This window comes from Cucurbita pepo, chromosome 9, assembly GCF_057944985.1.
Source record: "Cucurbita pepo subsp. pepo isolate OVF chromosome 9, ASM5794498v1, whole genome shotgun sequence".
NCBI classification, from domain to species: domain Eukaryota; kingdom Viridiplantae; phylum Streptophyta; class Magnoliopsida; order Cucurbitales; family Cucurbitaceae; genus Cucurbita; species Cucurbita pepo.
In genome coordinates this window covers 4,006,634-4,030,993 of record NC_141806.1, presented here as the reverse complement: position 1 = coordinate 4,030,993, position 24,360 = coordinate 4,006,634, and the positions used below count along the sequence as shown (strand labels likewise).

The 24,360-nt window shown below is 36.8% G+C and overlaps 3 protein-coding genes across 4 annotated transcripts; 1 reads left to right on the top strand and 2 right to left on the bottom strand.

Annotated features, from left to right (window-relative positions):
- Nucleotides 1–645: 645 nt before the first annotated feature.
- On the bottom strand, nucleotides 646–5,349 carry LOC111801377 (receptor protein kinase-like protein ZAR1). Its single transcript, XM_023685354.2, has 2 exons — nucleotides 3,619–5,349; nucleotides 646–1,546 (listed from the first exon to the last, which is right to left on the bottom strand). Exons 1-2 carry the CDS (start codon nucleotides 5,111–5,113, stop codon nucleotides 912–914), a joined length of 2,130 nt encoding a protein of 709 aa, XP_023541122.2. The 5' UTR covers nucleotides 5,114–5,349; the 3' UTR covers nucleotides 646–911.
- A 3,274-nt stretch (nucleotides 5,350–8,623) lies between these two features.
- On the bottom strand, nucleotides 8,624–12,618 carry LOC111801384 (proteasome subunit beta type-5). The gene is made up of 8 exons (XM_023685360.2): nucleotides 12,443–12,618; nucleotides 11,908–12,033; nucleotides 11,688–11,817; nucleotides 10,953–11,059; nucleotides 9,704–9,838; nucleotides 9,520–9,623; nucleotides 9,045–9,145; nucleotides 8,624–8,957 (listed from the first exon to the last, which is right to left on the bottom strand). The coding sequence occupies exons 2-8, from the start codon at nucleotides 12,022–12,024 to the stop codon at nucleotides 8,833–8,835; spliced, it is 819 nt and encodes a 272-aa protein (XP_023541128.2). The 5' UTR covers nucleotides 12,025–12,033; nucleotides 12,443–12,618; the 3' UTR covers nucleotides 8,624–8,832.
- A 5,683-nt stretch (nucleotides 12,619–18,301) lies between these two features.
- LOC111802339 (U-box domain-containing protein 45-like) lies at nucleotides 18,302–23,609 on the top strand. 2 transcript variants are annotated; one of them, XM_087127274.1, is made up of 6 exons: nucleotides 18,302–18,508; nucleotides 19,120–19,203; nucleotides 20,120–20,305; nucleotides 20,471–20,578; nucleotides 20,917–22,094; nucleotides 22,612–23,609. In XM_087127274.1, exons 2-6 carry the CDS (start codon nucleotides 19,153–19,155, stop codon nucleotides 23,399–23,401), a joined length of 2,313 nt encoding a protein of 770 aa, XP_086983400.1. In that variant the 5' UTR covers nucleotides 18,302–18,508; nucleotides 19,120–19,152; the 3' UTR covers nucleotides 23,402–23,609. The 2 variants fall into 2 exon arrangements, with proteins under 2 accessions (XP_086983400.1, XP_086983401.1); XM_087127275.1 differs by having other exon boundaries at nucleotides 19,115–19,203.
- Nucleotides 23,610–24,360: the final 751 nt, after the last annotated feature.

Below are 24,360 nucleotides of genomic sequence, written 5' to 3'. Positions count from 1 at the left end.
GTTAGATATGCATATCTTGAGTAACCCCTCAAGGTCGATATTTTCTCTTTAGTTGGGGGAAGACTCTACACGAATCGGATTTTTTTAAGGAACATATCAAGAGAATTAGATTTGGTTAGACAATGTGGTTGGTAAACAAGGATTGGTTTTTTATCAAGGTACGGAATCTCTTGTCAAATATTCAATATGATTCCATCCACCAGATTTATTTAGTATGCATATTAGGTGTCGGTTTTTGTTATTAAAACTTGTGAAAGTTACAGAGAGATTATAGAGATTAGAGCGAGGGAAGGAAGAAACTGGAGGGGGTTATGCTACAATTGCTAGAGAAACAATTGTAGCATAAAAATTGTATTATCTTCTTTTGAGTTCGATAAAGGGAATGATCATAGGAATGATCATGGGTTTATAATTAATGAATATTATCTTCTTTTGAGGAAGCTCAAAGCAAAGCCGCGAAAGTTTATGCTTAAAGTGGATAATACCGTACCATTGTAGAAGTCGTATTGTGGAAGTCATCTTCATCTAACAATTTTCATATTCCTTTTTTTTTTTTTTCGTATCTTTCATATCATATCTTATAAAGGAATATGACTGAAAATTTTCAAACTACATAGCATAAACTTATTCAAACTACAGAGCATAAATTTCTACTTTCCTCATTCATTACTGCAAAATATAAAACGAAAACAAATTATACCACAAAAATCAGAGAAGAAGGAGAAGAACAACAATTACAAAATAAAAAAGGAAAAAAAAAAAATCGGGCCCAACCTGAATCTTGCTTGCCCTGTTAGCAAACTCTTCCCTAAAGCTGGCCAAAAGAATGATGGGTTCCTGCAAGCAATTACAGCAATAGCTTGACTGCTACAACAATGGCGGCCACCTTCATAACCCACAATCATTTCTCATCATCCAATCCTGTCGAAACTCTCCGACACCGTTTTCATTCTGGGCCGAACTTCCGGGTCACTCTCTGTACAGGCGAGCGCCACGTGGAATACAGCAAGCACCTCTTTCTTGGCATGTACTTCTTGTAGAAGAGAAGGGTCAACCAAATCCGACAACGGCTTACCTTCTTCAAACCCTTGCCTGACCCACCTCACCAAATCCGGAATCTCCAAAGAACTCGACGCGTTCGGAGAAAGCTCCGGCGGCTTTCCGGTGAGCAATTCGAGGACCATTACACCGAAGGAATAGACGTCCCATTTTTGGGTAGGGCGGGCGCCGGGAGCTCGAGCCTCCGGAGCGCAGTAGTTGTTGTTGCGGTCGGTTGGGGCGGATTTGAGATAGGAGAAGGCGCCGCCGATGAGGCCGCCAGAGGAGGAGGGATTGTTGCCGGTGATGGTGATCAATCTGTTGAGGCCGAAGTCGGAGATGTGGGGGCGGAATTCGTTGTCGAGGAGGATGTTGGAGGGCTTGATGTCGCCATGGACGAACTTTCTTGGGCTGCACTCGTGGAGATAGGCCAACCCCCTTGCAGTTCCCTTGGCAATTCGTAGTCTGGTTGACCATGAAAGGGTTGAAGATGGCTGCCCGCTTCTCCCTGTTTGGTTCACATCAGGAATGCGTCACATTAGTTCAAATTTCCAAAATATATGCACCAATAAGCAGATATTCATAGTGTAATTTGCAAAAGCTAAGAGCCTTTCCCTTGTTTTCTCCATAGTCAGAGACCAAATGATGATAAGAGTATATGTTTTCAAGTAGGAATTATGGACAATGGTGGCTAATAAAGCGTAGGGTATAAACTAGTTGTATCAGTTTCAATATTGGATGATAAAATCATAGCTACTTTATAATTATATGAACTAAATTTAAAAAAAATGTTAGAAGTGAATTTCTATACAAACTCATCAAAATCAATGAATAATTTGATCTTATTTGATTATAACTCCTTCCCTTTCTAAGAAGCTACTTTTCTCTCAACTAGGATGAGCTACTCTCGCAAATAGGTTGGAGCTTTCTTCTATTATTAGACATATACGAGAAAAGGTGTCAAGAATGTCATAGAGGTCACGTGTCTACAATCTCTGTGTCTACAATTTCTGTGTCTACAATTTCTGGGCTTACAATGATAGGTTAGTGAACTGCTGAGGATTGGACCAAGACAAATTTGCTCAAAGCATCCTCTGTGTCTACAATTTCTGGGCTTACAATGATAGGTCAGTGAACTGCTGAGGATTGGACCAAGACAAATTTGCTCAAAGCATCGAGACCAAAAAAATCTATCCAACTCAAACTTAATCATTTTCGATCTTATACTTCATCGAGCCAAAACCCATGATATATACATTAAACTATTACATTTGGTTGGTCTCATAGTTTTTTTTTTATTTTTTATTTTACAACTCTCTAAAATTATACGTCAATTACACTTCAGGGGTGTACATGGGTCGGGTCGGGTCGGGTTGTGTTGGTTTAGGGAATATTTTGGACTAATCCAAAAGTTTGGGTTTGTTGGATTAGTAACCCAACCCAAAAATTAGAGATAGTTAAAAAAAAAATATATTTATCCAAAATTCATTAAAAAAAAATTAACAATTCACAAACAAAACTCAAACAAATCTATAATAATTTAGGAAACTAATTCATTCTAGTAACATGAGCCTCAAACATTAAAACAATAAGATACTATAATATAAAAGTTGTATATAAGTACCAAAGATGGTTGGTAATCCTAAAATAATACTTTAACAAACTCTATTCATGTATAATATGTTAATTTATATTATAAATTTTTGTTTGGTTCGGGTGAACCCTAAGTTTGACCAGTAAACCTCAAACACAAACCGAATTTATTCGAATTCAGTAAAAATAAACCAACCCAAGGGTTAAAATGATTGGGATTAAGACTATTTTCAAGTCACTTGAAATGACCTAATTGGGAATAGGCAAAGAGTTGACTGGTTGGTTACTAGACTCATAGCCTCAGAATGCCTAAGGAGCAGCGCCCACAATCCAAGGCTACGTGGAAAGTGCAGTGGGCACAGCGCGGGGACAGCCATTGTTGGATCCCACGCTTGGCAATGGCATTTAGGCACCAAGCATTGTGCCAAAACTACACCCCTTCAAGTACCGACCCAAAACTAGAAGACAATTATCCAATATGGGAATTTTCTCCCCCACTCCACCCAGATAAATGTTAAAAAAGAACTTTGCATTAATTGTGTCTACGGCCGCCGAAAAGATCATTGATGAACGGTCAGCTGAGTGGAACCCATATGTCCAAAAGCTACCAGGGGTAGGAAAGCTAGCCCACTAATGTAATAACTAATTACTGGTGTTCTGTGACGTAGAGACCTGAATTCTAGCTACGAGATCATGGAGATTGTGAAAATTAAAGCAATCCCAGAACAGAAAAACAAGAACAATCGGGAAGATTGTGAGAATTAAAGCAATCTCAGAACAGAAAAACAAGAACAATCGGGAAGATTGTGAAAATTAAAGCAATCCCAGACCAGAAAAACAAGAACAAGCAGGCAGATTGTGAAAATAAAAGCAATCCCAGAACAGAGAAACAAGAACAATCAGGAAGAATGTGAAAATAAAAGCAATCCCAGAACAGAAAAACAAGAACAATCAGGTAATCGAGTGGAAAGGAATGATTGAACGTACCGCGAAGTGCAGAGGCCAAGTTTCCATTGGAGATAAAATCACTGATCAGGAGCTTCTCATCTGGCGCCCAGTAATAAGCTCTCAGTTTCACAATATTGGGATGTTTTACCCTTCCAATGGCCTGCACCTCCGCCGCGAACTCCTTATACCTCTGTTCTCCGCCTTCGCCCAGCCGCCGTACGGCCACCGGAATCCCATTTCCGAGCACCACTTTGTACACAATCCCCAATCCACTCTTTCCCAGCACATAGGCCGATGCTCTCAGCAGCTCGTCCAGCTCGAACGTAAAGCCTTTGTCTATGGCCACAAGCCCTCCTTCTTCTCTGTTTCCGTCACTGTTCTCCTGTTCCTCCATTTCGGACTCCTCGTTCTTATTATGTCCATTCATACAAGGAAAATTGCATAGATCGTTTTTCTGGTTCCCTCCGAGTTTTCCTTTGGACGTACAGCTACAGCCGTTTGGATTGTCTTTACTTCGCCAATATATGTATACTATTACCAGGCCGATAAACGCCACTCCGGCGGCATCGGCGGCAGAGATGAGAATGATTAATCCGGCGCCCAAGCCTTTTCCAGGGGCATTGTACGAAGGCCTAGAAGCCGGATTTCCCGGTGAGCCACGCTCTGAACTCCCACAGGATTTCTGAAGAGGAAATCCGCACAACTTAGGATTGTTGAGAAATGCAGTTGGTCCCTGATTTGCAAAAGAACCAGTCTGAGGTATGCTTCCACTCAAATTGTTGCTCCGGAGGTCGAAACTCACCGTCACCGGCAAATCTCCTAGCGTCTTCGGAATTTTTCCCGATAAATGATTGAAGGACAGGTTGAGCGTACCGGAAAGTGTCGTCAGTTCCCCCAAATCCTCCGGAATCGGTCCACTGAAATCGTTGGATGAGAGGTCGAGTTGCCGTAAATTATCCATCCCGGACCACATACCAGAAGGAATTTCTCCTTCAAATTGATTTCTAGCGAGTATCAAACGCTGCAATTGCTTGCAATTCTTCAATTCGTCGGGGATTGGTCCAGCGAAAGAATTGTTAGAGAGATCGAGGTTTTGAAGCCTCGGAATGTTGCAGATCGAAGGGGGAAAAGGACCAGAGAGATTATTACTATAGAGAAATAAGCTATGCAAAGAGGTAGCATTAAACAACTGCTCCGGTATCGAGCCGTAAAAATTGTTGTTATGGAGGTTCAATCGCCGGAGATAAACAAGCGAACCAAGCTCAGAAGGAATATAGCCATGGAGACTCTTACCAGAGAGAGCAATCCCAACCACACGCGAATCACCGGAAACATTCATGCAAGAAATGCCAGACCATCGGCAAGGCGTGGAGTCATTCTCGTTCCAATCAGAGAAAATAGATGAATCAGGCGACTGATCAACCGCCGACTTGAGAGAAAGAAGCGAGAGACCGTCCGGCGAAAGGGCTAAAACCTTGAACGAGACATGAAAGTGAAAAATGAAGAGGAGAAACAACAGAGTCTTCTTCATCATCACCACCGTCGTCTTCCCCGAAAGCGGCGGCGACGGAGACCGGCGAAGGAAGCAGTAAGCAGAAAAAAATGGAGAAAAAGAGGAATCGAACGGCGACGAGAATATGGAGGAAGATCGGAGGTTGATCGGAATGAAGAAGAGGAAGTGAGAAATGTTGTTAAAGAAGAAGAGAGGTGGTTGCCTATGAGACTTTGGATGAAAGGATAAATAAAAAGGATAAATAAAAAGGATAAAATAACGGTAAAAATTAAAATTACTCATTTTCATCTCCATTATTTCAACTCAATTTTCATTATTATTATTATTATTATTATATTGGTAAAAATTAAATCTGATCATTCGATCATGAAAAACTTTCGACGGTTAAACGTTGTTGTGAGATCCCACCTCGGTTGGAGAGCCAAACGAAGCATAAGGGTACAGAAACCTCTCCCTAGAAGACGAGTTTTAAGTTCAACCTTGAGGGGAATGTCAAAATAGTACAGTGGTGGGTTTGAGCTGTTACCGTTAGTTTTAGGGTGTGGATGTGTTTGATTACAAGAATTTTGAGTCATAGTGTGTCGGTAAAAATAGATGAGAGTCCAGAAATGTGCATCTTATCTTAATCCCGAGTCTTTGTATACCATAATGCATGATTATGGAAAGTGGCACGTGTTCTGAAGATCAATGTGGATGATCGCTTTCTCGACCCAGGTACCTGTTTGTCGCGCATTTAGAGTGCAAATGAGATTGTGAAGAAAAAACGTGCATCCATGTAGTTCAAAACTACTATCTTCGAGTAGTTTGTATACATTGACATGGTATTCAAGAGAACTCATTCAAGCAGAGATCGAGTGGGAGCAAGAGCAAACTCAGAGAGTTTTCTCAGGATTGTGAATTAAACGAGAGGTCAAAAAGAGATCCAAAGGGAGACACGAGAGCTAAAAAACTTCCGTCAAGAGCTCTCTCAATTGAATATTAAACAAAAGCGGTAAAAATTCAAAATGGGAAAAAAAAGACACATGCATGTGCTCAAGATCAAGAGGCATGGTGGCTGCGCAAACAACCGAGATGTTCTTGCCCGAAAATTAGGTCATTCATTAAAAGAAAACCGTAGAATCCTTCTTTACCTAAAAAGATCGAGTACGTGTATCAACTTTTACCCGAAGTTTTTACTTTAATCAAATTGTACTTATAGTTAAAAAGATCGAGCAAGACCATTTTCGATGAGCTATGTTTACTTCACTTTTAATTTAATTTCTATAATAATTAGAAAAAGAAAAAAAAAAAAAAAAAGATTAATGGAAGTGAAAGAAAAGCAAAGGGGAGAATGGAGGTTTTTGTATGTCTCTGTTTTTATCATTATCTTTGGACATAATGCCAATGTTTGGTGTCCTAATAAACTCTTTAACAACCATTAATAAATGCAAATTTGTATTTCCTGCTTTTATTAATATTTTTTTTTAAATACCTTAAAATTATTGAAATTCATGTTATTGAAAAATCAAATATTTTCCTTATATTCCTTTTTTTTTTTAATTATTTACCTCCATTAAAAATATTTTGAATAACCAGCTAAATTTAAAAATAATATAGAAAAAAAAAAAGACAAATGGGATTCATTTAAAAAAGAAAATAAATACTAAAAGGAAAAAAAAAGGTTTGGAATTAAGGCAAAGGATGTAAAAAAAAAATAATAATAAATAAATATAAAAATAAAAATACCCCTAAATTTGTGTATTTCATCTCAAAAATTCTTTTAAAACTTTCAAAAAAAAATTAAAAAAAAAAAACCCATTAGTTTTAGAGGTAAAATATTAATATTTTGTTTAAAAAAATACTCTTAATTTTAAAAATTTTTAACAATACCTTTCTACTTAAAAAAAAAAATTCAAAAATACCGCTACAAAAAAAAATATAAAATATAACTAAAATTATTATGTCAATATTTAGAGTTTTTTAAAATTTAAGAGTATTTTTTAAAAATATAACATTAAGAGTATTTTTTTAAAAATATATATAACCAAGAGTATTTTTATTAGTATTTAAAAAAAAAAAAAAAAAGACATAATTAAGAGTATTTTTATTAATAGTTTTTAAAATTTAAGAGCATTTTTTAAAAGAATATAACATTAAGAGTATTTGTATTAATATAGTAAATAAAAAATAAAATAAAAAATGGAAAGGAAAGAGAAAGAATCAAGTGGGTGCGAGAGCAGAATAAGAAAAGGGAGAACAGGAGAATTGAAGCATGAATTAAAAGCAATCATGAGTCTACAACTAACGCCAATAAATATCTGACGGTCCACATTGACTTGATTAATTTCCTTTTTTATAATAATTATTTAAAAGTGACTGAGACAGTAAATGCATTATGAGAGAGGATTTGAGTGGGAAGATATATATAAAGGATATCATTAAATCATGCTTACACCCTAAATCACAAACTAACTAATTAAAATCATATATATTAGATTGTATTGCTTAATCTAATCTTCAAGGATTCTTGTGGGAGTAGTTGGAAGGTCGGCTACTACCCACAACATGCAATATGATTTTATATTATGAATATTGGGAAAATTAATTCAAAAGAAAAAAAAAAAAAACCTTAGTTTTTAAGTTCACCGTGCAAGGTCAAGTCGAAGTGTAGATCTGACTATAGGAACATGCACGATCTAACAAGACATGTAATATTTATATATGAATTTCTGCACATACTAAATAGTAAAAGTAGAGTTGTTATTGTTAATCAATGTAAGAGCCTAGGCACACGGCTAGTAAATATTGTCCTTTTTGGACTTTTATTTTCGGGTTTTTCCTTCAGGTTTTTAAAACGCGTATGTTACGAAGAGGTTTCCACACCCTCATAAAGAATGTTTCGTTCTTCTCCCCAACCGATATGGAATCTCACAATCCACCTCCTTTGGGGCCCGACACTTGTTCCCTTCTCCGATCGATGTGGAACCCCCCAATCCACTCTCCTTCAGGGCTCAGCGTCCTTGCTGACACACTGCCTCGTGTCTACCCCCTTTGGGGCCAGCGTCCTCGCTAGCACTCGTTCCCTTCTCCAATCGATGTGGGGACCCCTCAATCCACCCTCCTTCAAGACTCAACGTCCTTGCTGGCACACCACCTCGTGTCTACCCCCTTCAGGGCTCAGTGTCCTCACTGGCACATCGCCCAAAACTTAGCTTTGATAACCATTTGTAATGGCTCAAGCCCACTCCCGATAGATATTGTCTTTTTTAGCTTTCCTTTTCAGGCTTCCACTCAAGGTTTTTAAAACGCTGCTAGGGAGAAGTTTTCACACCCTTATAAAGAATGTCTCGTTCTCCTCCCCAACCGATGTAGGATCTCACAGTCAATTATACTAAACTTCCAATATTATCCAAATGGATTATTTGTCAATTGATTTTTGGGGGCATATATTTGGAGATCCAAAGAACAAGAAAATGATTAGGAATTTCTGTCTCTACTCATACAGTCCTAAGTTCTGCATATGCCACAATGATTAGGGGGATGGAATCAATATAATACCACCTAACGTGGAGTAAAATTGACTCACCCAAATTTTTTAATATAAAATAAGTAAAGTGAAACCAATATCTTATTCAATTTGGCTTCTCCTCCTATGTTCTCAAAAGCAAAAAGTTACCTAAAATAATTACAGCAAAGGATCATTTTCACCATCTTAATTTTTCCCAGTAAAAACAAAGCGTAATACCTGAGGTAAATTTGTTCTATCCAGCGATTTCAACCATTTCCTGTTCAACCGTATCAGCCACAACCGGGTAATACTTGAAGTGAAGTTCTCCAACATCATCACCAGATAGCTTCTTCCATCCATTTGGTCCAACATAATAAACTGGACAAAAGGATCAAGTTCGAATAAATATATGTTTGTAAAACAGATATCAACAACATTATAAAGAAAGGGGCGATCGGGAAATACCACTAGCAACTCCACCACTTGCTCCGTCTCGGAACGTTGCGTGATAAATTGCTCTTCTAGCCAATTCGGCAGCTTCTTCGATTGATAGATCGTACCGATAGCTGCAGACATGTCGGATATCAGAATACCTCAAATCCAAATTATAGTTTGGCATAGTAAATGTTAGAGGAACACAACTCTCCACAATGGTATGATATTGTCCACTTTGAGCACAAGCTCTCGTGGCTTTACTTTTGGCTTCCCCAAAAGGCCTCATACCAATGGAGAGAGTATTCCTTGATTATGAACCCATGATCATTTCCTAAATTAGCCGATGTTGGATTCATCCAACAGTAAAGAATTAGCAATTGAGGTAATGAAACAAAGCAATTCATCGAGAAGCGAATTTCAGGGGTTGTCTTAAGACTTTCGTGTTGGTTACGAGATTTTATTTCTATGAAAATGAAGGACAAGCAATGAGCAAAAGACGCAATACCCGTTGTCCAGGACGCCATAAGCATAAGGCGAACCAGATCCAACTGAAAATCGAGTTCCTTTTAATCTTCCTCCTTCGCTGTCAACATAATACAATCCAGGACCCTGCAACCCCACAAGGGAAGAAGTTTATATTACCAGAGAACACGAATTAAAATCTGTAAGAGAAGAAGTTACAGACTTACAGTTTCATCCCATCCAGCAATCATGGTGCCAACTGAAAGACCCATTCCTCGGTAGGAATACAGAATGTTAGCCAGCAACTTGGAAGCACCCGTCACTGAAATTCTGCGCTTGTTTGCCAACTCATGTAGTCGACACTATATGATGTCAAATAACTTCCATGAGAAAGTTCATTTAAAATGTAAATTTATGAGATCAAGTTTAACAGCCTATAATAGAAGAGTTGCATTAAATCAATGTCAAAACTCATTCTGTGACAGACGAACATCAAAGAATTAACTCGTTTACCGTGTTTCTCCTTTAATAAGAGACTAGGGATGTCACCATAACTAAAACTAGCCATGACATGGTAATCACAATGCAAGTCCAAACATATATTAAGGAATTTGAAGAACTAAAAGGCATTTCCAGAATAATAGGGCAACTGTTTTGACTGCCTAACAATATAGTGATCTATGATTTCTAGAGCAACGATGTTGTCGTGAACTAATAGAAATGAAATACTCGTAAGTTCCATGTCTGGAATTCACACAAGCTAAAAAGTTTCGTTCAATATTATGATTATTAGCCAATGATTCACCATGCAAACATGTGAATTCACCCAAATACTCAGGTCACCAATCTGTAGAAGTGAACCTCAACACCAATAATTCACATCAACCAACCTTCAAACTCTTAAGGGACTGAAGTTTTTTAGAACGAAAACCGAGGGGATTTTTGGAATGGTAAAATCAAACAGAAAGAAGATCAATTACTTTATTCAGTCCAAAAGGTTATCTCTTGAGTTTGTCTTTTATAAATATGTCTCGAGTTTGTTTAGTTAGCTATCAGAGAGTCAAAGGTCCAAAATCTTCAGTTCCCTTTCTTTCAATAAAAACAAACTGGAAATGACCTTTCTAATTGGTACTGAGAGAAAGGGGAAGGCTGGAATCAATAGGAACCCAAAAGCTAAGCTTCTTCCCATACAAATTAATTGATTCTACCACGAAACGAAGACATGGGAAAGTCCATATCTTTGCCATCTCAGTCAATAAATAACTTACTTTTGATGATAACTTTCATATCATTCCTAAGGGATTCTGACTGAGCAAACAGTACATAAACTGTTCAAGTTCTAAGAGCTGTGATCAGCAACAGAACTTTATAAAACGTAGGAAAATATTTTGTGCTCAACAAAGGTTATGAAAGCTGTGTCGAATAGGTGTAAATGTAATCGACAATCCTTTGCTGCTAAAGAAATGCATATACAACCTTAATGCCAAGATTTCTGTGCCAAAACTGGCAATCAGCAGCTCCTCCAGCCATTGTGCCAAGCATGTACGGATTTATTTCAATGATCTTCTTCACAGATTGAGACGCTGAAAATATCAGAAAACAGAAATGAATTAGTCAAGTAGCAGACAGCAAAGTGAAAGGGTCATTGTTGCAGAATAATGTCTAAAAACAGTCCAGTACACGACCAATCCAAACGTTATAGGTATCTAAGTGAAATTCAATATAGAAAATAACCAAAACTGGGATAAGCAAATCTTACAGTACTTCTATCAAGTACCATACATCATTGAATAATTTTTCATTTGAGAGGGCACCTCCATCAAGTGCCTTTATAAACTAAGAGAATGACTAACTTTCTCCATTTGCAACCTCCCTCTATAAACAGGGCACGCCTTCCCTTAACGAACTGTCAGAATTTATGTTCCCTTTTCACCTCTCTCATATACATTTACCACCGGAGGTTGAACAAATATGTACACATAAATCAACCATAGTAAGAGAAGGAAATCCATCGTCAGAGACATGACAAAAAAAATATTATCCTCAATAAGTTCTTCACGTGCATCAAAATTCACTTAGAACGGTACAATAGCAAAACGTGGCTAAACAATTTTCGAGATAATAATGCACCTTGAGAAGGTTTACAAGAGAAACATATTAGTGTCATGTATTAGAAAATGCAGGATTTTAATGAGAGAGGGCTGAACTAACATATGTATCCTCCCATGCTCGCTCGGGAATCTGCAGCAACCATGACTCCTTCCTTGAAAATGAAGGCCAGAGTTGTCGTTCCCTTTGCAGGCTTCACCATCTGAATAGCGTCTTTCTGAAATCCATCAAACTGAAATGCCAGTGGGGAGTCAATATTTAGCAAAAGGTCGTCTTCAAACTACCCCCAAGTTATTGAACTAAGAAGCACATTATCACTCACATTAGCAGCATTTGGAACATCGAAAGATGGCACGGTCGATAACCCACCGAGTAGCTCAGTACTACTCGAACCAGAGAAATAAGTGGCCGATTCAAGACCGCTAGTATCCAGCTTCATGCTCAAGATCTTGTGACAAATTAAAAAGAAAATATATCAAAATTAAAAGATTTGCCACTAATAAGCATAATTGAATGCAGCACACAAAAAGAACCCCAAAAACAATCAAACATCAACTAATTCCACCCAGAAAACTCATCCGTTGCCATCGGGCGATCAATTATACACAATGAGGCGGCAAAACTGTAAACATGGTAATCAAACCAAAAAATCAGAGTCTCTGCTAACAATCTCGGAATCTCTGCATGGTCTCATTAACCAAACTGATCCTAAAACTATTGTTATACATCGTATACTGTGTGAATCGAGAAAGAAATTGATCATATGATGAAATTGAACGAAATTTTCGGTAATCACCGTCATTTAAAGAAAAAAACTGAAAACACAAGTCGATTAGGGAATAACTTTTCGACTATACCGTTTAAATAAGGATTCAGAGACGATTGCAAACGTATATCAACAACGACGAACGCTACAGCGGCCGAAACGATTGGGGAAATGCCAATTTTTTTTTAACGAAATCGTCTTCAGTAGAGCTTTAAGTCGGTCGGTTTCTTGTGCTCCAGGAAAAGAAAAAGGCAAAAGTTTTGGAGAATCTAAATTAGAGTAAATTAATAAAATAAAATACCTTCAAACATCATAATAATAATAATAATAATAATACATTTATATATATAGTTTTGGATTAAAATATTTTTAATTTTTCAAAAATTTTATTAATATTCTTAAGTTTTAATTAAATATAATTGAAAATACTTTAAACTTTTAAATTTTCATTAATAATTTTATATATTTTTTAAAAAAATAAAAAATATATCTTTATAAATTTTAAAATTAATTAAATAAAATTATTTTAGACGAGATATAAATTCCTTTTTTACTCAGTTTGATGGATTTCATATAGACGCTATTCCAACCAATGACATTTCCATTCAAATTTTGTCGCCCAAACGGTAATATTCTGAATAAAATAAATAAATAATAACGCTAGCGGGAGGGAGGGGGTCGAGAGAGTGCACATGGTCGAGAGAGTGCAAGCGTGTGGTTGGTCTCGGTTCATCTTGTTCGACTCCTATTTGCGTGTTCTGTTGATATAAGTAGCGTTTTGGAGCTTCTAAACAAGTTTTAACTTGTAAAACGTGCAAAGCATGCTGTGACATATTGTTTATAGACTCTATATTGGATAGCGGGCATAAATGTAGACACACTTGTGTCGTTCAACATTGTCTTTGAAATAACAATTTCAAAGGAAGTCACCCAAGACACTCGTCTCATAACGCTCATCCTTACTGTGACACACATATGTGCTACAAGATAACTCGCTTATGTTATAGGTCCTAAGGTGGTTGAGAGCTGACACCATGTCTCGTCTAAAGTACATTCTAAGGTATTTTTAGTCTAACCGGAGTAAATATGATTTTGGTAAAGGGTCATATGGTCTCATGGATCATACGTTCGGTGTTCTATCAACACGAAATTTGGCGAGTATTCATATTTCATACAAACGGACTTAACTCCAAAACCACATACCTAAACTCCTTCCGAAACCCCGACTTTCGAAATTAAGGCATGAGCCCTACCCGTCCCTTTATCAAGCTAATATTTGTCCCTCTTGTCTACTTGTTGCCTCCATCTTATTTCTGCCTCATCTTGGCTACAATGCACATTTCATATGGTGTGTTGGATGATTCACCAATCTCCGTAGTCACATCATGGTACTTGTTTGTCTTGACCCTTTGTGTAGCTGGATGGTTGCCACATTGGTTGTGTTTATGCGAGGGTCACTTAGGTCAAAGGTCTCAAGGTGGTGGAGAGCTGACACCATGTCTCGTCTAAAGTACATTCTGAGCCATTTTTTAGTCTAACAGGAGTAAACATGATTTTGGTGAAGGGTCATATGATCTCATGGATCGTACATTCGGTGTCCTATCGACACTAAATTTGGCGAGCATTCATATTTCATATGAACGGACTTAACTCCAAAGCCACATACCCAAACCCTTTTGAAACCCCGACTTTCAAAATTAAGGTCCGAGCCCTACTCGTCCCCTTATCAAGCCTATATTGTGTTCATCTTGTCTACTTGTTGCCTCCATCTTATTTATGCCGCATCTTGGCTACAAGTGCACATTTTATATGTTTGTCTTGACCCTTTACGTGGCCGGATGGTCGCCACTTGAGGGTCACCACATTGTCTGTGTTTATGTGAGACTCACAACCTACTCTCTTCTATGGGCTATGAGTCATTTCATGCCACCAGTCTAGTAGGTTAGTTATCGTATGAGTCATTTCATGCCACCAGTCTAGTAGGTTAGTTATCGTTTGACCAAGAGTGAACCTAATATACGAGCTCGGAGATGATAAATAAGTATAAAATACATTTTTAATGCTTTGAAAAGTCTTAAAATAGGATTGGATTGTGGAGGCAAGTGGAGTCCAATGTGCATAGGGAAAAGTGCAATTTGGACCACTTCGAACCATAAATCACTTCACGTAACTAAAATTAATATTTAATTTAATTTATAATATTCTGAAAATCCATTTCATTCACACACTCCATTTATTAATTTTAAATATAATGTCACCAATTTTGAAGCTTTATTTAAATATTAATTTATTTACGTGACATCTCAAGTCCTTTTTAGGTAATGTTCGGTTAGAGACGTTCACGAGACAGGGATGAAAAGCCTTCTCTATCTTCATTTCGGTCTCTTATTTCAAATCTTATTCTCGTGAAAATTTTAATTTATTTTTGTCGAGAATCGAGTTTTCTATCGAAATTTTTTTTACGTAATTTTTTAAGAAAATATTAATTTTAAAAAAATTAATGAAAACTTTATATTTAAATAAATCCATTAATATTTCATAAATAATAAACTTCAAATCTTTCACTCTAATAGTGAGTGACGAGGGCGGGGAAAATTTTCTCCCGGCTCCCTCTCCCATTCCCGGTTAAAATGAAAACTCCTCACCCCACTCGGGATGAGTCTCCATGGAACACCGCCCTGAAAAATTCAAATGTGAGTCTCTATCGGCTATAAATTCATATTTACTTGACTCGTTTTAAGTGTTTCTAACCGTGACGATTACTCATACAAACCAATGACATATAATTATTTCAAGCACGTTCAATCTCGGAATCGATTCATTCATACACTTCTCCTTTACTCGAGCATCACAATCACGTCATTTCTTCGTACTCAATTTCAAATCTACATTTTTTATAATTTTTGTCTTTTAACTTAACGTTGTGATACACGAACAAAGACACAATGTTTGGTCGAACTCGGAAAATGACAGAATTAATTTGTTTGAAAAAGAAAAAAAAAATATTTTAAAAATATTTAATTATATTATAAGGCATCTTTCAACATGTCACACATCTCCATATTCAATTATTTGAATTATTTTTATATAATAATTAATTTGTATCGATATTACTCATAAATAATAAATTTAAATAAATTATTACCTAAATTATTTAATTATTATTGCTACTACGTCCTTTTGGTATTCATTAAGGACGAGGAAGCAAACCTCGAAGCTCGAGCCACGTCATTTCCAAATCACGTGTGGGTTTCTTTTTATATTCTCCCTTTAAATGACACGTGGCATTATTTTTGTATTTTCTTCAGGAAATCTACACGGTTTAGGGAAATAAAAAATAAAAAATAAATCAGACGTGTAAAGCCACGTGGTAATGCGGATCTCTCCGAGAATCACTCGTTGACAGCGTGTACACAGATGGCAAAACGAGTCCAGGTCGGAAATTAATAATATTATTATTATTTTGGTTTCAAAATTTAAATTGAAAATCGGAGTTGGATTTGGGGGCAAGTTTTGTCTCCACGGAATTAGCGGATCTGGTAGCCGACATGCCAAAGTCGCCCACTGTCGGCCGAGGAATTCATTATTAAAATAAATATATTAAAATCACTTACCACATAGCCACGAAAAAAATCGGTACGTCTTATTGGTATAGGTAATGACTATACGTTATTATTTAAACATTTCTTGGTGATCGAGGAGTCAAACCATGGTACTACTGTCTACACGAGCTCATACTGAGAAACTGAAGCCAGATAGTTGGCGATCAATGAGTGGTGCACGGGTTCGCTCTGTTGGGAGAGTAGTCCCACATCAGCTTTTGATCAATGGTTTATAAGTACGAAATGCTATCTCCATCGGTATGAGACCTTTTGAGGATGCTAAAAGCAAAGCCACGAGAGCTTATGCTTAAAGTGGACAATATCATACCATTGTGGAGGTTCGTGTTTTCTAGCACGCTCGACATAACACGTTATGAAAAAGTTGTACATGAGCACATGATTTGTCTAACTCGCGTGGTGGAGCTTTAGCGGGTTAACCAGGAGACCAAAGTCCAACCGAAAAATTATTGACCATCCATTAGTGGTGTAAGACAACTCCTTAAAAAAGATAATTAATATAAATTAGGATTAAAAAAAAAGGAAAAAATAGAGTAAAAAATAAATATAATTATTAAATATTTATAGATTAAAATGAATAATCTAAATTTATTTGGTTATTTGTAAAAAAAAATATAATTATTTGAAAGTTATTATTATTATTTATTTAATTTTTATTAAAACTTATTTCAAGCTAAGAAATTAATTTTTAATATAGAAATTAGAAATAAGTAGTTTAAAATATATAAATAAATGAAACTCAAATTACACCGACTAAAATAATATTAAATATATTCACCATGCAAGTTGGACCATTTAATTTTAGTACAAATTATTATTATTATTATTATTGTAAAAAAGAAAAAAAAAGGCAAAATTTGCCATCCAGTCATATTAAAAAAATGAAAAAGAAATCTCAACTAATTATTTAAAGTTTTTAATGAAATGGGCACACTTCTCACTGTACCAAGAAACCTGATGTCATTTAAAAAATATAATTTTTTTATTTTTCAATATCGACATTTTTATAATAATATATAAATATCAAATAAATTACTAAAAATGTTGAATATCATAATAATTACAAATAGGAAAATATAACATTTTTTTTAAAGGAAAAAAAAAACCTACTTTTATTTATTATTTATTTATTTCATTTGATTTGACAAAACCTAACTTTTAATTTTTTTTAAATATATTTTGACCAATACTCGTGTTTATAAAAAATTTAAATATTTAAATAATATGAGACGGTAGAAATTACCAAGTTAGAGTATGATAGGGACGGAGGGAGTTTTCAATAGAGTAGTGAAATGCATAGAGATGACGAAAATATATACGAAATTATTCTCTTAGGCGACATGGCAGTACATGAAACTGATACTCAAAATGGATGATATTATATCATTGTGGACATAACGAAAACATTCTATTGGACTGACACGACACTGATACTGATACTCAAAGTTGACAATATTATAACATTGTGAACATAACGAAAGCATTCTATTGGGTTGACACGACACTGACGCTGATACTCAAAGTGAACAATATTATATCATTGTGAAAATAACAAGCATTCTGTTGGGCTGACACGACATTGATACTGATACTCACAGTTGACAATATTATATTGTTGTGAACATAACGAAAGCATTATGTTAGGCTGACACGACACTGACGCTGATACTCAAAATGGACAATATTATATTATTGTGGACATAACGAAAGCATTCTATTAGACTGACACGACATTGATACTGATACTCAAAGTTGACAATATTATATCATCGTGAACATAACGAATGCATTCTGTTGGGCTGACACGACACTGACGGTGATACTCAAAGTGAACAGTATTATATAATTGTGGACATAACGAATGCATTCTGTTGGGCTGACACGACACTAACATTGATACTCAAAGTTGACAATATTATATCATTGTGAACACGAGGAAAGCATTCTATTGAGCTGACACGACACTGATACTGATACTCAAAGTTGACAATATTATATCGTTGCGAACAAAATAAAAGCATTCTGTTTCGCTTGACACGACACTAACAGTATTATATCATTGCGAACATGAAGTATTCCGTTGGGCTGACATAACATCTAAAGTGAACAATATTATATCACTGTGCGCATACGAGTAATGTAACAAACATGTCTTTTTTAAGTGTCGTCGAAAGATTGGATAAGACCTAGACTAAGTAAATTATTATTATTATTATTTTATATATATATATATTTAATTATTATTTTAAATCTTACGGATCCGAAATTCGATAGACGAGATTTGTTTATTATATTATGAAATTTTTAAAAATTAAAATTTAAAACTATTTTCAAAATGTTGAGTTGATATTGCGCTCTCGAATGACTCTCTCCTTCTCTGTCAAGAGTTTCCCTCTCCGATTTGATGCATCAACTGCAATGAGATGAAAGTCTACAGAATATGTAGCGTTTAAGTTTGTGCTTGATTCATTCGAGTTCTTCCGTTGCTTGTTTATGAATCCTCCTCGGTCGATTCCGCTCAACCATCTTTTGTTCTGGTAATCTTCAATCAAATCTGTATTCGTTTGAATTTGTCTTCATTATTGCTTACTGATTCACTCATTTTTGTTCGTCTCTCGCTTTTTGGGTGTGTAATCTATTCGGTTTTCCGTTTATCTGATTGTTCGTTTCTTGAATATTTCTGAAAAGAGATGGCCAGTTGGCTTCAGCGGGCTTTTTTTCGGTTTATTTCCACTTGGAATCTTTGCTTAGGGTTTCGTTGTCGAATTTGGTTAGAAATTATTTCCACGAAGGGATGAGACGGGAGGAATCTGGAAGGGATTCCAATGCTTTGGATTTAAATGGAAATACAATTAGACGGTCAACATCTAAGCGGGCGTAGGATGAGTACTTGGTTTTAGTTGAGGAATAATGAGTATATTCAACGACTGGAGGTTGAAGTTGGAAATTTCTAGATTTAGTTAGTTTTCATTGCAACTTTCTAATGGACATTTAAGGATATATTTTCATTTTCTGAATATTTGTAATGTAAAATTAGCAATTTGTTTTTGAATCGGAAGTTGATATTACTTGTTAATTGAAGTTTCCACTGTCCTATGTTTTTTTCTCTTCGTTTTATTCTGAGGTTTTTATCTTTTTGGCAGCGCAGATGACATAGATTTTTCTTGATGAAACTATAATCATGGATGTTCCCGACGTTGAAGAAATACTTTTTTCTCCCACTGATGCAAAGGTACTTGCTGAAATATATTTTCTGTTTCTTCTCAGATGAGCGTGAATGAACATTGATGTCTCATCCCCCTGCCCTTGGGACTGTTTTCTTTTGGTTCCTCAATATATTGATGCCTGGTTGCTCGTAGATATTTCCGATCACGTGTTTTTTAGTTCAACTCACAGAAGTTATGAGTTGTAGCTGCATCTAACTGTTGTAGGAAATCATTTGATACAGAAAGAAGTTTTGAGTTACTGATGTACTTTTTGTTATCCCGGCACGAATACACTGACATGAAACGAGTTCCCCGCAAAGCATTTTTCTTTCGTCCTTGGACGTTCAGGCGTTTTGTTCGATTCTGGATCTCTTTTCTGGAACAAAAAAAAAAAAAAAAAACAGAGCTGATTTGCATAATTTTTGAGAAAGAAAACTGCATACATAATTTTAATGGTGTGACTGAAATGCATGAAATTGCTTCCTTAAAGTGATGCAAGGAAATGCAGTAATATATATAGTGTCGGGTTGTGGTGGAAGGTGTTGTGACTCGGGGTGCTAGGATATGTCGAGGCGTCTAGTTTCCTTGTTAAAGTTTAGTAGTTACTTACCATTTGGGTTTTGAGAATTAAGCTTGCAAATGATAGGTTTCCTCGTTTTTTCGTCGAACTTTTACATATGTTTTATAAACCAAGCCAAGTTATAAAAACTAAAAATGTAGTTTCAAAACCTGTTTCTGAATTTTGGCTAAGAATTTTAATGTCTTCTTAGAAATGATGAAAGGGTTATTAAAAACTAAAAGGTTAAAAAGAACGAAATGAATTTTACCTGTATTTAAATAATCTACAATCAGTTCAAACTACTTTAGTCTGGCGATATCGGTTTTTACTGGGCGCATACTATCTTTCCTTGGTATTTATTGTTTTTCCCCACATTTTTGCAGTTGCATGGAGAAATGTACAAGAAACTCGCTGCAATTTATTGCCAGGTTATGTCAATTTTCCCTTCCCTGGAAGCAGCAAGACCTAGGAGCAAAACTGGTATTCAGGCTTTATGTTCATTGCACGTAGCTCTTGAGAAGGCCAAGAATACTCTTCGGCACTGCTCGGAATCCAGTAAACTCTACTTGGTATGACTTAACAATTATCATTGTTCCAACATTTCTCTTGTAGAACTTTTGATTAATCATGAGGAATTGCCAACCAATGGATAGAGCCATTATGCTTTACTTCCTTTTTCTTCTTCTAAAAGTCACTATGAATATCATGCCAACTGGTTTGCATTTCTACGACAGGCTATAACTGGAGATGCTGTTCTAGCCAAATTTGAAAAGGCAAGATGTTCTCTTGAAGTTAGTCTTGTATGCGTTGAAGATATTGTTTCAGAATCAATTGGATTTCAGGTGAAAATAATTCTGTTTCACATCTTCTTTTCCTTTCTTTTGTCATGCTTTTAACTGGATTTGTCTCCTGACTTGATGATCGGAATGCTGTTGATACCCCCTTTCATTGGGCAGAATTTTGGAAACAGCATTGTGGAAGTTCATGATTTCGAAAGCAACTTAATCTCTATTATTCATTTTACATCACATATGAACTCAATCACGTCTTAAATCTTGTTAAAAAAACCTCATTAGCTTAGAGATGGATTTCAGTATGCCCATAACTGACGTTCTAGTGTTTCATTTGGGTGCAAATGCACTGTATCATCAATGGCTTATGTAAATGTTACTTTTTCCAGATTCAGCAGATAGTGGACGAACTAAAGAACATTGTTTTCTTACTTGACCCACTTGAGAAACAAGTTGGTGATGATATCATTGGATTACTCTTGCAAGAAAGAAAATTTGATGATTCCAATGGTCATAATGAGTTGGAGCATTTTCATCAGGCCGCCACGAAACTGGGAATTACATCCTCCAAAGCAGCCCTCACAGAGAGGAGAGCTCTTAAGAGACTCGTAGAACGAGCTCGCTTAGAAGAAGACAAGCGAAAGGAATCAATTGTAGCTTACCTTTTGCATCTCATGAGGAAGTATTCTAAGTTATTTAGAACCGAGTTGTCAGATGACACTGACTCACAGGGTGGATCAACTCCTTGTTCTCCTACTGTTCGGTGTTCTCTTGAGGACAATGGACCTACAGCCAACGGCCGAGTGTTTGAACATCAGCTCTCAAAGCTCAGTTCTTTCAATTTCAAGCCAAATTATAGGATATCAGGGCAAATGCCTCTTCCACCTGAGGAATTGAGGTGTCCAATATCATTGCAGCTTATGTACGACCCTGTCATAATTGATTCTGGGCAAACATATGAAAGGATCTGCATTGAGAAATGGTTCAGTGATGGTCACAAAATCTGCCCGAAGACTCAATATTGGCTCTCCCATCTGTCCTTGACACCTAATTACTCTGTCAAAGGTCTTACTGCTAATTGGTGTGAATCTAACGGAGTTCCTATCCCTGATGGTCCGCCAAAGTCGCTTGATCTGAATTATTGGAGGCTTGCACTGTCTGATCCCGAGTCTGGACAATCAAGATCTGTGGACAAAGTTGGCTCTTGCATGTTGAAGGAAGTTAAGATAGTTCCTTTGGAGGAAAGTGGAACAATAAAGGTTGTTGAAGAAAATGAAGCAGATGATAATGCATACATGGAGGAATCATCTGATTTTATTACACTGGAGAGTTGTGTAAATTTTATGACAGTATTGACCGAAGAGGGCGACTCGAGTAAAAAATGCAAGGTTGTGGAGCAGATAAGACTTTTACTCAAGGATGATGATGAAGCTCGAATTTTGATGGGAGCCAATGGCTTTCCTGAAGCACTCATGGAATTCCTAACTTTAGCTCTTATTGAAGAAAACGCCGATGCTCAGGAAAGTGGAGCCATGGCTCTCTTCAATCTTTCTGTCAACAACAACAGGTATGTACTGTTTATCTAAGCCTACGTTCGAAAACGAAAGTACATTTTGGCCATAACGTAGACTGAATAGTGGCAAATCTGGCATCTTACATGATAGTTGTGTGCATGTTTCATATTTCTGTCAAGAAAATCATGATGAAAGAGATAGCATATCATGAATTGATTGTAACTCGATTGATGGTTTTGACCTAAAGTCTATCATATATTCTGAAACATATGGTTAGATTAGGGTCAGAATAACATTTCGACTTCATATAAACCCCAATCTCGGAAAGAGACTCTGTCTTTGTCGATCTCTCTCGCTCGAGGAGGGAATAAAATGTATGTTTGTTCTCTTATCTAAATTCTGCAGCTTGAGAATTATTACTGTTGCTGTGAGTTGATCTTAATGGCATCATCCAGGCAGTTTAATAAGAACATGTTTTAGATATCTTAGTTGTATGTAAACTATATGCATGCTACTACTATATGTTCTGGTACGAGCGAACGGACCGATGACAGTAGTGAATTTCTTCAGAAACAGGGAAATGATGATAGCAGCAGGTGTAATCTCATTGTTGGAGAACATGATTTTGAAATCCAATTTACATGGACCTGCAACAGCCTTATATTTGAATCTTTCCTGCCTAGAAGATGCCAAACCTATCATTGGCTCCAGTAGAGCTGTTCCTTTCCTTATCCAGCTGCTGCTTACTTGTAATGGTGAATCCCAAACGAAGCTCGATGCGCTTCACACCCTTTACAACCTCTCGACCACGCCCTCCATTGTCCCCGTTCTTCTTTCCTCCGCCATCATTGATGGACTTCAATCCTTTTTGGCAACTCCCAGTGACAACTTATCGACTGAGACTTCCTTAGCTATCTTAATAAACTTAGCTTCAAGCCAGTTGGGGATAGAAGAAATAACCTCAGCCCCCGAGCTTATCAGCGGGTTGGCAGCAATCGTGGATGCTGGCGAACGTGCCGAGCAGGAGCAAGCTGTCTCATGTTTGTTGCTTTTGTGTAGAGGGAGTGAAAAATGCAGTCAAATGGTGTTACAGGAAGGAGTGATTCCTGGATTGGTGGCGATTACCGTAAACGGGACGTCGAGAGGGAAGATAAAAGCTCAGAAGCTTCTGATGTTGTTTAGGGAGCAGAGGCAAAAGGATACCGATCTCGGCCAGCAGCGAGATCGAGATGGAAATGGCAACGCAACCATGGCTGTTGCAGAGCCAAAAACTCTATGCAAATCAGTATCAAAGAAAAAGATGGGGAAAGCATTAAGCTTTTTTGGGAAGAACAAACGATTTTCACTATACCAATGTTGAGCTTTTCGTCCTTGTAAATTCTGTATATTTCTTTTAGGTCCCTCGTATTAGTTTTTGTTTTCAAATAGGACCCTAGAAATGTACAGCTTCCTGTAAGTAATGATCTTTTCTTTCCTTTAGTGTATGATTAGAACATGCTTATGATGTTAGGACAGAATTGGTTTTTGGGTTAAATCATCATTTTTGCCTCAGCTGGTGATTTCAATTTGGTCTTTTATTGTTCTGAAAATGCTTCTATTAGCAAAATCGAAACCCGGCCACGTCAGCATTGTCAAACTTGATATTCATTCTAGCTATAGCTAGATCTATTGAGAGCAACCATCTTACACACTGTGGGACAACCTAGGGCAAACTTTCGTGTTTGGTGGAGAAGAAGCGAACAAAGGTACGCTCGCTTCCTGTCTTGTTCTCTGTTGCGAACTAGAACTGCTCGTTTTTTATCAGAAGCTTGTGATTTAGTTTTTGAAGTAGGGGCAAACAATTCTTAATTGTTGGTACAAAAAATAAAGCAGTGGATTCAGTAGCCTAGACTGCAACAAGGGCTCGGTGTCATTATGTTAATAAAAAATGGCTCGGGGGGATGTTAACAAATTGGTCTACTACCGAAATGAGACTTCATAAGTTCAGGGACTTGAGAACGGAACAAAAGACTGGGGGACTCAACCATCTTCTGTGCCGAGCCCACAACCAGTCTCCCCACTCTCACCCTCTTAGTGCACGCAGCCCAAGGAAGCCACGTTTGTCTTGTCTTATACGGTTTGAAGGGGGAAAATATGGGATGCCTAAGTTGGAAGTTGACGTGACGATGCACAAAGTTAAAGCTTACGTAGGAAGGAGAGCAATAAAGATATATGATTTTTTGAAATATTGTATTATGTAAAGTTGCCTTGATTGAAGGTACTTAAATGTAGGCTCGATTGATCTCAGAATTGGACCAATATTTGTAGGGACGATTACGA